Raw genomic sequence first — 14,349 nt, 5'->3', positions numbered from 1 at the left:
GTGAAAAAAATCCTTCAAAGAAAAAAATTGTCCATACCCTAAAATTAATTTAGACAAAACACGTTGCCATACATTTACAACATATTTATATATTTTAAATGGACGTTATGTTTTTTTTTGGTCTTTTGACATTTTAATAGCAGCTGTATTATTTGTCGTGTCCGTCGCTCACTTCTTCGCAGAGAGGCGGCGCTGAAGGGCGGGGGCGGGGGCGGCGGAGGTCCGCTTTGGGTGTAAGCTCGCTCTCGGGGCACGGCCGCCTTCATCTCCATGTAGCTGCTTTCGGGGAGGCAGAAGGGGGGTCCCGGCAGATCCTTGATGGTGGCGTAAGGGTTCTCGCTATTCAGGGAACCGCTGCTCGCCATCCCCGCAGCCTCCGTCAGTTCTGGACCAACAGTTGACAGACAAAACACTTCAGGAGTTAACTCCGAGTGTACAGGAAATATTCTTGTTAAACGTTTGTCTTGCAGTACCACTTTGTGCCTCTAGAGTGCGTAAGCGAGTGTAAAATGCTCTGGAGAACACCAGACCAACCTTTGTTAAAATATTTTCCGAGACTGGCGCTGTAGCTGTAACTCCGATCGATCCCGAACGCTCCTGTGAACACCAACAAGTCATTTTATTAGGGAAAAAGATCGTATAAAAGCGTTTTTTTTTTTACAGTATTTCCATGTTCAACAAGTCTTTTTGACAGCGCAAAGAGCAAATACTGTCAAAGTTGTTTTATAGCCAATAAAAGAAGTCTTGGCCAGAAAATAAGATGATGATTGATTTGCACCCAACAGACCACCGCAATAATCGTTTTTTTTTATTCTGTTCTGCTGGCTTGGAATGTATAAGTGAAGGTGTAGGCTGTATTTCCCGACATATATTTGGATTTCTTAACTGTCTGACTTTTCCTTTCCAGAATAGAAACTTACTCCTTTCTTTGTCAAAATACGCTGGCTATTTTTTTTTTTACAGCAGTAGCTCAAGTCTTTTTTTTTCCCAAAAATGATAGGAAAGGCTCTAAAACAACTTAGCAAGTAGTAAATATGCAAGGGAACCCTAATTCGACTTTTACTTGAGTCATTTTTGTTTTCTGGACTTTTACTGTAATCTGGGGTGAAATAAGAAAAAAAAGTTCTTTATAATTCTGAAAGCCGTTCCCTCCTTAGCTCAGATATTTGAGCACGTATTGAGGTCCGGTCTGACCTGGCTCCTTTTTGCGACCTTCGTGATGCTTCCAGTCAGCGGGTAGCGTCGCGTTGCTCTCCACGCCAAAAAGGCCGCGCCGCTCTCGATCCGTGTTCTTCATGCTGCAGAATAACTGCTTGTTGGTGTTCTGAACAAAAACAGCAGCAAAAGGTCATGAGGAAATGTGACCTTGGAGGGGCGGAGTGGAGTGAAGTGGTCAAGGTCACCTTGATGGTGCGGTCGTGGTTGTTGGGAAGGTGAGGCAGCGGCGGACGGTTGTCCCGAATCGTGTGGTAGCTGGGATTGGAGTAGTAATGGTGGTAGTTGGGAGCCACATCTATACGCACACACAAAAACACACGCACACACATATACTCATTCATCAATTATTTAAAAAAAAAGAAATCATTTTTCCTAGTAAAAATATTTTAAAAGAATACAAAAATAGGGTTTGGATTTTTTTTAAATAATGGATTACTACTAATAATAAATAATGCATTCATATTATTTTCTTGTTTGTATTTTGTGCAAATTTTTGAACTATAGAGTAGTTTTTTGTGAGTTTTGATAAATGAAAGAAAACTAAAAGCAATTTTTGTAAATGTATTTTTTTAATTTACAAACAGAATACACATTTTTAAAAATCTGAAATTTTATTTTGTGTAAAAATTCTATATAACTTCAACTAATTTCCTCTCTTTCTTGAGTTCCGAATGGATTTATTTTTAAAGATCAAACATTTATGTTCTTTTCTAGATATAAAAAAGGTATGTTTTTCATTTTTTGGTTAATTTTCTAGATCAAATTCTTTGAAAAAACAGTTTTTATTGAAAATCAGAAGATGCCGTTTGCTTCCTGGATTTTATAAAAATATGTTTTTTAAGTCATGTAGATAAAAGCACATTTTTAGTTGTTCTTTGAATATATTTTGAAATATATATGTATATAAATTTAAATGAGGTTTGTTCTCTGTTTAAAAGCACCAATGTAAATGGCAAGGCGCAGGGGGCGTGGCCTACCAGGTACGGCGTACTCCGAGTTGACGGTGCGGCTGGCGGAGAAGGACACGGTGGGGGCGTTATTGTGCTTGAGCTTCTGCTGGCGTCGGTAGAGCAGAAGAAGAACCAGCATCAGGACCACCAGGATGACCAGCGCCACCACGCCGCTGATGGCCGCCCACGACTCCTTTTCGCCCGGGGGCAGCGGCACCATCACGCTGCCGGGCTCCGACGCCTCTGTACACAAAAATGGGATCAAGTCAGACTTATTTTTTAAAAAAAAAAAAAAAAGGGAATCCCAACCAAAGTACAGTTCAGTTGTATTCAACATAAGCACAATATATTCAGTAGAGTTCATCTTCAAGAATAGTTTATTTAGGTACACGTATTGTTTAGGATCATGGAATATATTTCAAATACAACATTATTTTCTCTTTCCTTTTTTGAAGGGCAGTATCAACATTCAAACTGTGTATTATGTTATGGTGGTTTACAGTAAAATTAAATACATTTTTCAATAATAAATCTCGGTACTCGGAGAGTGATTTTTTTAGGAGGTACCTGTAATTGGTGCAAATACATTGAGATACACGAAAGCAAGAGAAACAAAAGACATATTTTTTTTAACTTCAGGACTTTAAAACCATCTTTGACTAAAAACAAACAAACACACAAACAAGTTAGTTTATCCAAATTTAAAATTGACCTATAAATATACCGTGCATTTTTAGTAATTTAATAACCGGGAAAAAAAAAATCTGACAAAAAAGCCCCCCAAACTCAGATTTGTTTTTGTTTTTATTAAACCAACAAATTAAACTTAAGGATTAAAAAATAAATAAATAAAAAAAAAATCCTTGCCTTTTTCTTTAGTGGTGGCCTCCTGTGTCTCAACTCCCTCTTTGCAAAAGTATAACGTACGTTTATGTTCCAAATGTTTACGTTTGCGCATATGTGCGTGTACCTTGTTGACATTCAGCACCGTCGCACACACATTCTCCCGTGACGCGGTCGCACAAGACGTTGGCCGGACAGGAACAGGTTTGGGAGCAAAAGGAGCCGAAGCGTCCCGCGCTGCAAGCTGGAGACCAAAATACACTTTCAACGTGAAATCAAAGGAGTAAGATGATAAAAAAAGATGAATAGGATGAGTTGGCGCTGACGTATGGAGCAGTCTGTGGCGGTCCAGCCGGGAAGACACTGGCATTGTCCGTCCCGGGGGTTGCACGTGGCGTTGTTAGCGCAGCTGACGCACACTTGGGAACAACCTTTGCCGTAGTAGCCGGACGGGCAAACTGCAACACATAATCATCAAAAATGTCGGCTCTATATTGCATCGGTCTGTGGGTGAAAAATTGCTTGTAAAAATGAACAATATGCAATATCGGCCCCACCTTGCTGGCAGTCATCTCCGGTGTAGCCCGGAAGGCAGTCGCACTCGCCGGTCACATGGTGGCAGCGATAAGACTGGCCGCAGGACGGGCAGGACTGGCCGCACTGGTCGCCGTACGTACCCGATCTGCATTCTGGGGAGGCGGAGCGGCGTCAGCCGCCGGGCGTTGCCGCCATGCCGCGTGGGCGCCCGCACTCACTGTTCTGGCAGGTGACCCCCCAGAAGCCCGGGCGGCACACGCACGCCCCCGTTTCTCGCAGGCAGGTGTCGCTATTAGGGCAGTGCTTGAAGCAGGTCTGGTTGCAATGGCGCCCCCACAGGCCTTCCGAGCAGGCGTCGCTGCAACGTGGGCCTGAGACCGACCAAAGTGCACAAAAATATAATCAACCTCAAGTGTCATTTTTGTTTGTTTCATTTAAAACCTTACTGTATTGTATTAAATACATTCAATAACAGGAATAGGGCTAAAACTGTCTGTATTTAGTTTTTGTCAATGAAACCTAGTCCAATTACACAGCATTGCAAGCTATAATCAAAAAAATGAAACATACAATATTCTTTCACCAAAATCTCTCAAAAGTAAGTGTATTATATTATCAACGCAGCTATAATTGTTTAAAAGCACGGGCACTCACCCCACCATCCTGGCAGACAGTGGCACTCCCCCGTGGTTGCCTGGCAACCGTCAGCGTGGACGCAGTCGCATCTTTTCAGGCAGCCTGGCCCGAAGGAGCCCATCTGTGAGTCGGAACCAAAGACAGTCAGGGGAGTCTCTCGCCAGGCTTTCGGCTGCACCCGCGCCGAGCAAACGATGGGGTGGGGGGGTTGTTGCCACGGCAACGACAACACTACAGACTTACAAGGAAATCGTAGAAACATTTTCTACATAACAAGGTAGATCGATGGGAAACGGTTACTTGACCAAGAGAGACGTCAGCTTGGTCTCTTGCTGCTCGATAGATTTTATCAATGTTCCCATCGGTCAGTGTCAAAAGCGACATGCGGTAGCCGTGGCAACTAAACTGTTCAAAACATCAAATCAAATTAAATAATCCTCTGTACTATATGTAAAATATAAACTGGGCAAAATAGGTACTTTTATTTTTTGTAATCTTTTCTTTTAATCCCCAAACACATTTATTGTACTTTAAAAAAGAAGGATGGATTTGTTATGTTTGTGTGAATAAAACTTGAAAAAAACTGCTTCATTTGTTTTTTTTTTCCCCCTGAGTTTAACATTAGGGGCTTTGAGTATTTTCAAAATTTGCAAAACAAACACTACTGATGTTTTGCGGATTCAAAATGCAATTTTTAAGCTTATTAATGTGTTTTCTGAATATTTTGGGGGAAAAAAACAGTTTGATGTTAAAGATTCAAACACACTTTTTTATGGATACAAAAAAAAATCATGCTTCAAAATGTTGAAAAGTGCTTCCTGAGGCTTCGGCTCTGCATCATTAAAAAATATTATTTCAGGAAAAAGCACGTTTGCATTTTCTATACAAAGAAAATAAGTAAAGTTGTTTATTTTCTAGATATAAGTAGTTTTTTTATATTATTTTCTCGGGGGATACTTTGCTGTGTATTTTGTGGTATGTTTTAGGTTAAGAAAATTGTTTTTGCATTGATTTACATTTGAACTTTTTTGACTTTCCTGAGAAAGAAAAAATCTGTTGTTTATTAGAAACTTGGTAGCATTTTTTTTTTCTTTCTTAAGAGCATTTAGTGTATGCGTGAAGACTGACCGGGCAAGACTGGTCGCAGTGCGCCCCCTGCCAGCCGGCCGCGCAGGTGCAGGATCCGTCGGCCGGGTTACATTTCGCTCCGTTGGCGCACTGGCAGGTGCCATTGCACCCGCGGCCCCAGGTTCCCTCCAGGCACTGAAGCGAGCACTCGGGCCCTCGCCAGCCTGGAGGCATGAAAAGAAGAAAAAGAGAGTTAGTTTGTGAGATTTACCGATTCATCAGCCGTGTGTGAGGGACCTTCACCTTCTTTGCAGAAACAGACGCCGTCGATGGGCGAGCAGTCCACAAAGTTCTTGCAGGAACATTCCAGGGAGCAGTTCTTGCCGTAGGTGCCGCTTTTGCAGGGATTCTCGCAGTGAACACCCTTGGGGGGGAAAGCGGAAAAAGAAGACTTCCCAATCAAGCAAATCATCATTTTCGGGCAAATAAAGTGAAATCGGAGAGCACTCTCGTTTGGACAAAGTACGGTTGCTTACCGTGTATCCGGGCGGGCACTGGCACAGTCCGGTGGCGCCGTGGCACACGCCGCCGTTGACGCACAAGCAAGGCTCCAGGCAGCCGTCGCCGTAGAAACCGTGGGAGCAGGTTTCGTTGCAGTGCAGACCGGCCCAGCCCGCCTGGCACGTGCACTCGCCTTTCATCGGGTGACAGCTGAGAAAAATCCGGCAGGAGGAGCACGGCGTATGTTACATATGTTAGCTTCGTTTCACTCAAACATTTTAAAAATCGCACATACTGTCCAAGGGATTTTAAATGGTTGTTTCTTCATTGAAAACGTTCCCGCTTTTCAGAAAAGTATCTTCATAAATTGTTTTTCAGCTTAAAAAAATAAAAACAGTTTTAGTAATTGTTTTGTGGAGTAAACAAAACTTTTTGAGTTTTAAGATAAAATGTAAAAATGTATAGTAGATATATATTTTTTGCTTTTAATTAAAAAAACCCTCTCTTTTTCTCTCACATATACATATTTAAATCTTACCTTAAAATTCCAAACGTTTTGCATACTCCACAAAACAATTATGAAAATTGTGTGTTTTTTTTTTTTTTTAAAACAGTAATTAAAAATCCCTCAAATGTGTGATTTTCAAATGTTTTATATTGCATTGACGTGATTTTCTGGACACTCAAACAATTGTGTTGGGCTCTAAAAAACGTCTACTAAATATTTCTTGAGGATTGAGTGAGTTAATTGTAAACCAAACATGCACATAACATTTATTATTTCTATCCACACTGCTCTAATCAACACAAGCTTTAAAATCATGAATAAGAACATGAATAGCTTGCATTTCGGTATGCCATATGTAAACAAGTTGACCAAGTTCCATTTTTATTTTGGTAGCCAGGAGGTGCTATTTGCCTAAAAAAAAATAACAATGTGTTTTATGTAGAGTAGACTCATTGGATTTAGCATGGATGCTAATATACCAGATGCAGCTTCATAAGAACTGAACAACGACTTGTTGTGTTTAGCAAAGCATATGCAGCTTGTCATGTTGTTTGGTTTGTTGTTTACCCAAGTTAACTTTCTTCATATGCTCCCACCTGAGGGTGTTTTTGTCCTGGCAGAGGCACGAGCGCTCACAGTGCATGCCATATTTTCCCAGCGGGCACATTCTGTCTTTGCAGCTGGGCCCGCTGAAGCCCGGTTCGCACAGGCAGCCGCCGTCGATGTTGTAGCAGCGAGCGCCGTTGGCGCAGTCGCATACTCCTTGGCAGTCCTGACCGTAAGAGCCCACCGCGCACTCCTCGTTGCACCTAAGCAAGGCGACATTACAAACACACACGCCCAGAGATTATTATTATTATTTTTTTTTTGATAGGTCTGCATTTTTAGTAAAGGTCATGTGAGGCGGGTGTCATAGTTGAGGAGTTGCCAGTACATCCACCTCAGTTTGGTCTTGCTGCTGAGAGTTTGCATGTTCTCCCCATGCCTGTGTGGGTTTTCTCCAGGTGCTCCAGTTATCTCCCACATTCCAAAAAACATGCATACGTGTGTTTGGGAGTGTGAATGGTCGTTTGCGTTGAAGGCAGCTGAAATAGGCTCCAGCATGCCAGCGACTCTAACTGACTAAGAAAATGGATACGTGAATCCAGCAGATGACGACACTGCTATTTTTAAAAAAAATTAAACACTATAAATACATTCAAAATTACACGAGTCTGGAGGTGTATTTTATATCATTCAATTATTGTCTCTTTTAAACTTTGTCTTCATCAATTATGTCAGAATTGTTTGTCCTTTGATTGGTTAGTCAGAATAAAACCCGAAGCCAAGCAAAATGTGTGAAGAGAAAGTAATCACCAATCAAAAAAGAATTCAGCATAAATAAATATTTTGATTACATTGTCCCAATAGTAATTTAAATCATACATTTTTTTACTGTCGACTCGAAAATAACTATAGTATTTTTAAACCTTATTTTTCATTTCATTTTTTTGTACTCTATATGTTGCCTTTTTTTACATAATTTTCTAGTTTTAGAAATATAGTTTTCTTTGCCAAGGAAACAGCATATGCAAGAACGGTTTTAATGATTGTAATAAGTTCTGCCTAGTAACAAGTGATGTCAATGCCATAAAAAAAGGCTCACAAACACAATTCATCTCTGAATTGCAGTGCGATTGGCTGAAACCTCTCCAAGCATTTCGACTTCATCAAGGACCTTGACAAGTACACACCTGCTTCCGGTGAACCCTTTGACGCACTTGCACTGTCCCGTCTCGGGGTCGCATTTGCCGCGATTGTGGCAAATGCACTCCTCGGCACAGTTGGGTCCGTAACGTCCTTCGGGGCAGCGCTCCGTGCAGACAGAACCCTACAAGGCAAGCAGTTTAAAAATAAAAGGTCAGTTGAATATGATCCAAAGATTTTCATACCTGTGAGGTGGATGGATTGTTTAAAGTACAAAACAATCATTCAGAGAAATAGTCCTTATGTTTTGATTGAGCAAAATCTCTTTTGAGTTTATTTTTTTAAATTCAGAAAGCGTTGCATTTTATTTTCGGTCAGTGAAAGTTTACAGAATTTGACATTTTACTTACAGTCCATCCGGGAGGGCAGGCGCAGATCCCTTTGCCTCGACAGATGCCGCCATTTTGACAGGGGCAACGTGCAGGACACTTCCTGGAGCACGGCTTCTCACAGCTAAGACAATATGCATCCGATAATATTTATTAGCTCTCTGTCCATTGTGCAAGTGCAATTCCGTGTTTTAAATATTAACCCATTCAATCCCTAAAGAAAAGACGTAATTATATGTCTTTGCACAGTCCAGATGTTCTATCCCATCTATATATTTACTTTGGGTTCTTCAAATATTAGGGTAAAGAAGGGTGTGAAAACACCCTGCATTAAATAAGCCAAGGCACATGCTTGACATAAAAACGAGTACTGCAATCACCCACGTCAAATAATTTATATACCGTATGCCTATGTTACGTCTCAATGATTAATATAGCACAAATTATGATCTTAAAACACTACAGCATTTCAAATGTATCTTACAATATTACCACTGAAAATAAAAGGCTTACTGTTGAATTGATGGAGAATAAAATGCACTAGAAAAACATGGACATGCGCCAAGCATCCACTTCCATTAACTACCCAGACTAAACTTATCTATTTGACAGGCAATAGTCTGAAATGATGTTTAATAACGCTTCCTTGACACCAATAACTACTGTCTTAGCACTCAAGGAATTTGCGCCATTATTTTGGCATCTTAAATGCTTGAAATACTTTTGCTAGATTTTTGCTCCTCTAAGAGGGCTTTGTTTTTTTGCAGATGCAATCGAATTTTTATAGCTTTCCAATGCATTAGCCTTCATCTTTAAACCAAGAGCAGCATCTAGAGGTGTAAAAAAATATCGCGAAAGAGCTTTACTGCACATGATTTCAAATGAGTAAAATTGGATCATTTCCTGCAGCGCAGGCCTAAAGTACTTACAAAGTGCCGGTAAAGCCATCCCGACACGTGCACTCGCCGCTGGCTTTATGGCAGGATCCTCCGGTCCCGCACTTGCACCTCTGCAGGCAGCCCTTCCCAAAGGTTCCAGCGGGACACGCCTCCTCGCAGTGCCGACCAATGAAACCCGGCGGGCACTGACACGTCCCCTTGACCGGATCGCACAGAGCGCCGTTCTCGCATTTGCACTGCTGCCCGCAGCCTGGACCCCAGCGATTGTCCTCACAGGCTGAGGTGAGAAGGACATAGAGGATTATTTGGTTGATTTCTGACGTGCGAGATGATGGGTATCATGTAAGGCTCCAATCAACCCAGTTCAACAAGCAAGATCAAGACTCATCAAATTCACATTCTTGAGGTGTCCCACAAGGCTTGCAACAGGGCCCTCTGCCCTTTGTAACACATCATCCATCAGAAAGCACTTTGAGAGTCCCTAAGTAGGAATTCTTCATTTTATCATGACATGCCAGATTATAGTACGCTCACAACGTGATGGGAAAAGTTTGGGGATCGTTTTAACACTTTCGTTTGCAATTTTCCACGTTTTTTATCCAGTAAAACTTGTCATATGCGGGGGCGGAGCTACAAGATGGCCACACCTATTCCAAGGGGAAATTTTTCAGTTTATTTTTAAAACGTCTGGACTGTGTAAAGACGTAAATATGCGTCTTTGTGTTTTGAGATTCCATGCCAGTTGTTTTCAATTTTTTTTTTAACCTGCTATTTGGAAGCCAAATAAATAAATAAATTCCTGGGATCAAAGGTCTGGACTGTGTAAGGACATATAAATACATCTTTGGATGAGTCAAGTACATATTTAAGGAATAAATGAACACTTGATTCGAATGAAAAGTTTAAAATAATCGTATTTGTTGTGGATAGTATGTTAATAACGGACGTGTTCAGTCACTGGCAACCCCACTGGAAAATGTCTTGCTACGACCCTGGTCATATGGTCCAATTACAATCAAACAGTAGAAATTTGTAGCATGCCACTGAATGTATGGGGGGAAAATAATGGGGAAATTATTTTAGAGGCCTCCCTCGATTCTGGCACGCGATCCATTTTCCGACCATTTGGAGAAACAGTCACCTTCCCGTTAGAGAGCCTTTAGCATAACTTACAGTAATGTTGTCTATTTAGTCCTGTGTGGTAAAACTTGATGATGATGTCATCGAGAAAAGAAAAAAGAAAAAAAAAGATTGACTGACTTTCAAAAAACACGGAGCAAGTTTAGCCACATATAAATGAAGAACAGAACACTCTTGCACCAATTGCGGTTTTGCACCCCAATGCCCCCCCACCCCCGCCTTCAACTCTAACTCTTGTCATCCAAAATCTGGGGTGTCATTTTACCGCCCTGGAGATTGAAATTATCAAGGAGATTTGCATGCGGCTCACAAAAGCTGGACTTCATTTTATCCGGCAGTGAACTTTCACACAGGGTTTGAGTTTCCGAGGGCATTCTGTCCGTCCGATGATGTCACTGATGGATGGGCGTCAGTCACATGGAAAACGGGGCCAAAAATGTCATGACCTCTGTGCGTGTTATTTTTAAATCACTTGGTAACAGGGAGTGAGGCCCGAGTTACTCCTTGAAGTTCTTTTTGTTTTTGTAGGGCTACGGCTCCGAAAATAGGTTCTAGTAGATCCAAATTTGGCTCGGAGCGAGCTGCGCTGCCAGTGTTTATGCGGCCAACGTTATTGCCTCTTCTCATCTCAGCGGATCGGCAGAGGGGGCTTTGGCTCAGCTCTGTCATGTTGAGTAATGAGAAATTCAGCTGGAGTAGACCATTGTGTTTACACAGAGTTTCTCATGCAGATTTACTGATGTGACTCGGTTGAAAAAAAAAAAAAGTAGAGATGGTATTTGTGCAGTCATTCCAATAATAATTCCCACCTTCATGAGGTCTTAAATATCAACAAACCAACTAAAAACAGGAGCGCAGATGGTAAAATGCCTTTCCACAGGAATCAGTTTTTTGTACTTTATGAAGTAAAAATAGCACAATTCAGTGGTTTTTAACATGTCTTGTAAAGGACCCATCCAGGACTAATTACACAAATAAATTCAAATGCTTGAACAGCTCTACTTGAGATACAAGTTTAATTCGTTCTGTGGCCTTGCTTGTAACTCACAGCACAGAAAAATAATCTTCTTCAAGGCAAATAGCAATCTGACATACGCACACTACTTTAAAGGGCCCATGGGAGCTTTAGGGGCATTACGGTAAATGCAGCAATACACACTCCTCCTCCTGCTGTCCGTAGCTATACACTAACAGACATGAAGCCTCCGGAGGAGTGCCACCCCCCATGTAACATAATTTATTGATAACTAGACCTAAGATTATATTTAAAACATACCGTTGGTTGTTAAGAACACATTAATTTTAATTAAATTTTTGAAATTTACAATAATTTAATTCATTCATTTTTAATGAAAAATGGTTCGTATATGACATATTGTCACTTTAAAAAAATGTCAAGTGTTGACCTCATTTGAATTAAGAAGTCAGTGCATCATGACGAATGAACAAAGTGAATATGTCTGAGTATTTTTTTTAAATGATCTGTCTACATGTGCTACTGCATCATTTGATGTCCCAAATTGATCACTATTAGAAATACAGAGACTTAACAAGAAGATAAGAAAATAATATACTCAATAAAATCTAAAATAACTAGAGGTTTTACAGAAAAGTGCGCGTTACATTAAGTTGTATTTGCCAAATAATGCTGGCCCACAAGGGATCACTCTTAAGTCCATTACAATGTACAGACAAGAAGATAAACAATTTATATCCTCAATAAAACTAAAATGAGTTTTACAGGAGAGTTCATTTATCTATCTATCTATCGACCATCTGCAAAGCATTTAAGCTGATGAGTCATTTTTTTCTGGTTTTGACGACGTCAGAAGCTTTAGGAGCTTGACAAATTTTATTGATTCTTAAACCCCAAAATGAAAACAACCAAAAAATCCCAGTATTAATATTTCACACAGGATTCATCATTTTTCCACTGACGTTGCTGCCCTGATACACATTTTCCTGTAATATCTCTGCAGCTTAAACATCCAAACCACAGGAGCGCTTTTTGGAATCGGCTTCAAACTAGCTGCTGCGCTACGCTAACTTTTCAAAGTCCTTCCTGATGAAATTTTAATTGCTACACGTGTGTGCAAATGCGCACTGGAGAGATGATCACCGGGTACAAAACCATTAGTCGCTTCCGAACATTTGATCATATCATTTTATGCGTGAGGCCGTCCAATACGATTTTTTTTTGCAGCACCACCGTCCCCCATCCTTTTCCGTCCCCCTTCATGCAATTTAGCTTACTTGCAAACCTCAAACAGCCCTCTCCTCCAATTTCACACACAGCCCGTTCTCCAAAATAGAAAAAAGAAGGGCAAACAAAAAAAAAGAGATTTCAAAAATGAAGGGGAAAGGGTACAGAGGGAGCAAAAGGCAAGATGGAGAAACTGTGAAAATGAGGGCTCATTTTTTCCATTTCCTCAGCGTCAAGACAGCAACTGCTACCCATTGAAGCTAATTCCTTCTCTCTGCTGCACAGGGAAAAACAATAATAAAGCAGCGTACGTTTGACCCAAATGAAGCAGGCTGTGGAAAAAAGCCACACAGGCCAATCATAGGAAGCTCTGCTTTCACTCTTGATTAAAGAAAAACAACTCAGTCGTGTTTTGGTGACGTCCAGAACAAAAAATGTGCGTATCGCATTCACGCATGAGAAAAAAAAATAGAGAAGCACTTATAACAACTTGTTATTGATTGTTACGATAGCATGAGTGCAAGAGCGTTGCACTGCTAAAAATCACAATTTACATAAAGGCTTCTTGAGCGGCGTCCCCCAGGGATCACTATAAGAACCCCTGATATTTCAATAATAGCCATGAATTTGGTATTTTAAAGGTGAAGTGTATTTGAGATTATACCGCAAAATGATGAAAATATGTAAATCATCAACTACTTAAAAAGAAAACACAGGTAACGGAAGCTATTGCTAATTTATGAATGACTTATTGCTCCACTTTTGAAATTACATTGTGAATTATGAAAAGGTGGGACAATATATATTCATATAATGAGGCAGCTGTATTTAATGCCAGTTTTAGCCAAGTCCAACAAATAGGCTCACAATATTAAAAAACAAGCAAACAAGAATAAAAAACACTCTCTTAAAAAAGGATTATTATTCAGTGGACCCTGCTATTCAAAATGGATAGGGAAACAATCCAGACCATGAAAAAAAAAATCTACAAATAACTGATTCTTGTTTGGGTTGCCATTAAAAAAGAAATGAAAATTTGAAGTAAAAGTGTGTGTGTTTGTGTGTGTGTGTGTGAGTAGGTGAAAAAAAAACCCAAAAGATTCATGTGATCAGATCAGTCATCTGTTATTGGTTGTTTTTAAACTTGCTGATAGGCATTTGTGATTGGCCCCTAAAATCCGGTAGTCAAACAATAATGTTAGCATTTGCTACTCATGTGTTGTTAACGTAAGTAAATTATTCCAAAACGGTGTCCCCCAGAGATCACTGTTAGGTCCCCTAGTGGAAGATGAAAACACAGGCGAGTGATTAATAATTCATATTTATAATCATTAACTATCATTAATAGTAAAAGGACTTCTAAAGTTTCTTCCTGGGCTGAAATACATAAGCATTTTGCTGTTTCCACTGGAGAAAAGCCTGGTGTTTGTCATGGCCCCGAGCCGCTATGACTGAGGCGGTGATGTCGTTCCTTGTTGTGTCTGTGCTGTTTATTAACGTTGAATGTTTGCCTATGGTGTCACACATATACAAATCTGGGATTAAAGAGGAGTTTTTTGTTTTTAAATTTCCATACCGCTGGAGCAGTCGTCGCCTCGCCAGCCACCCTCGCACTGACAGCGGTCCGGAGCGAGGCAGCGGCCGTGAACGCACTCCTTGGTGCAGCGAGCTGGGGAGATGAAAGACAGACGGAGGCAAATAATGACAACGTGCGAGCAAATGTATCAGAACATGTCATCACATGAGCACAACATGTCGTTATGCGTAATGA

The 14,349-nt window shown here is 40.6% G+C and overlaps 1 protein-coding gene across 1 annotated transcript in view; it reads right to left on the bottom strand.

Moving 5' to 3' along the window:
• pear1 (platelet endothelial aggregation receptor 1) overlaps window positions 1-14,349 on the bottom strand; it is a 44,547-nt gene that overhangs the window by 2,220 nt on the left and 27,978 nt on the right. The window contains exons 5-22 of the mRNA XM_088409985.1: window positions 14,155-14,247; window positions 9,266-9,512; window positions 8,358-8,460; window positions 7,995-8,131; window positions 6,858-7,070; window positions 5,789-5,963; window positions 5,556-5,676; window positions 5,313-5,476; window positions 4,203-4,305; window positions 3,767-3,919; window positions 3,569-3,700; window positions 3,338-3,469; window positions 3,139-3,255; window positions 2,196-2,411; window positions 1,404-1,513; window positions 1,195-1,324; window positions 535-597; window positions 173-385 (exon numbers count right to left, since the gene is read on the bottom strand). Of these exons, the coding sequence (XP_088266111.1) occupies window positions 173-385; window positions 535-597; window positions 1,195-1,324; window positions 1,404-1,513; window positions 2,196-2,411; window positions 3,139-3,255; window positions 3,338-3,469; window positions 3,569-3,700; window positions 3,767-3,919; window positions 4,203-4,305; window positions 5,313-5,476; window positions 5,556-5,676; window positions 5,789-5,963; window positions 6,858-7,070; window positions 7,995-8,131; window positions 8,358-8,460; window positions 9,266-9,512; window positions 14,155-14,247 (2,622 nt within the window). The remainder of the gene's footprint in view (window positions 1-172; window positions 386-534; window positions 598-1,194; window positions 1,325-1,403; window positions 1,514-2,195; window positions 2,412-3,138; window positions 3,256-3,337; window positions 3,470-3,568; window positions 3,701-3,766; window positions 3,920-4,202; window positions 4,306-5,312; window positions 5,477-5,555; window positions 5,677-5,788; window positions 5,964-6,857; window positions 7,071-7,994; window positions 8,132-8,357; window positions 8,461-9,265; window positions 9,513-14,154; window positions 14,248-14,349) is intronic.

This window comes from Hippichthys cyanospilos, chromosome 3, assembly GCF_059441005.1.
Source record: "Hippichthys cyanospilos isolate Australia breed blue-spotted pipefish chromosome 3, RoL_Hcya_1.0, whole genome shotgun sequence".
Classification (NCBI taxonomy): domain Eukaryota; kingdom Metazoa; phylum Chordata; class Actinopteri; order Syngnathiformes; family Syngnathidae; genus Hippichthys; species Hippichthys cyanospilos.
The sequence above is the reverse complement of the archived record's forward strand: the minus strand, read 5'-3'. Positions and strand labels throughout refer to the sequence as shown.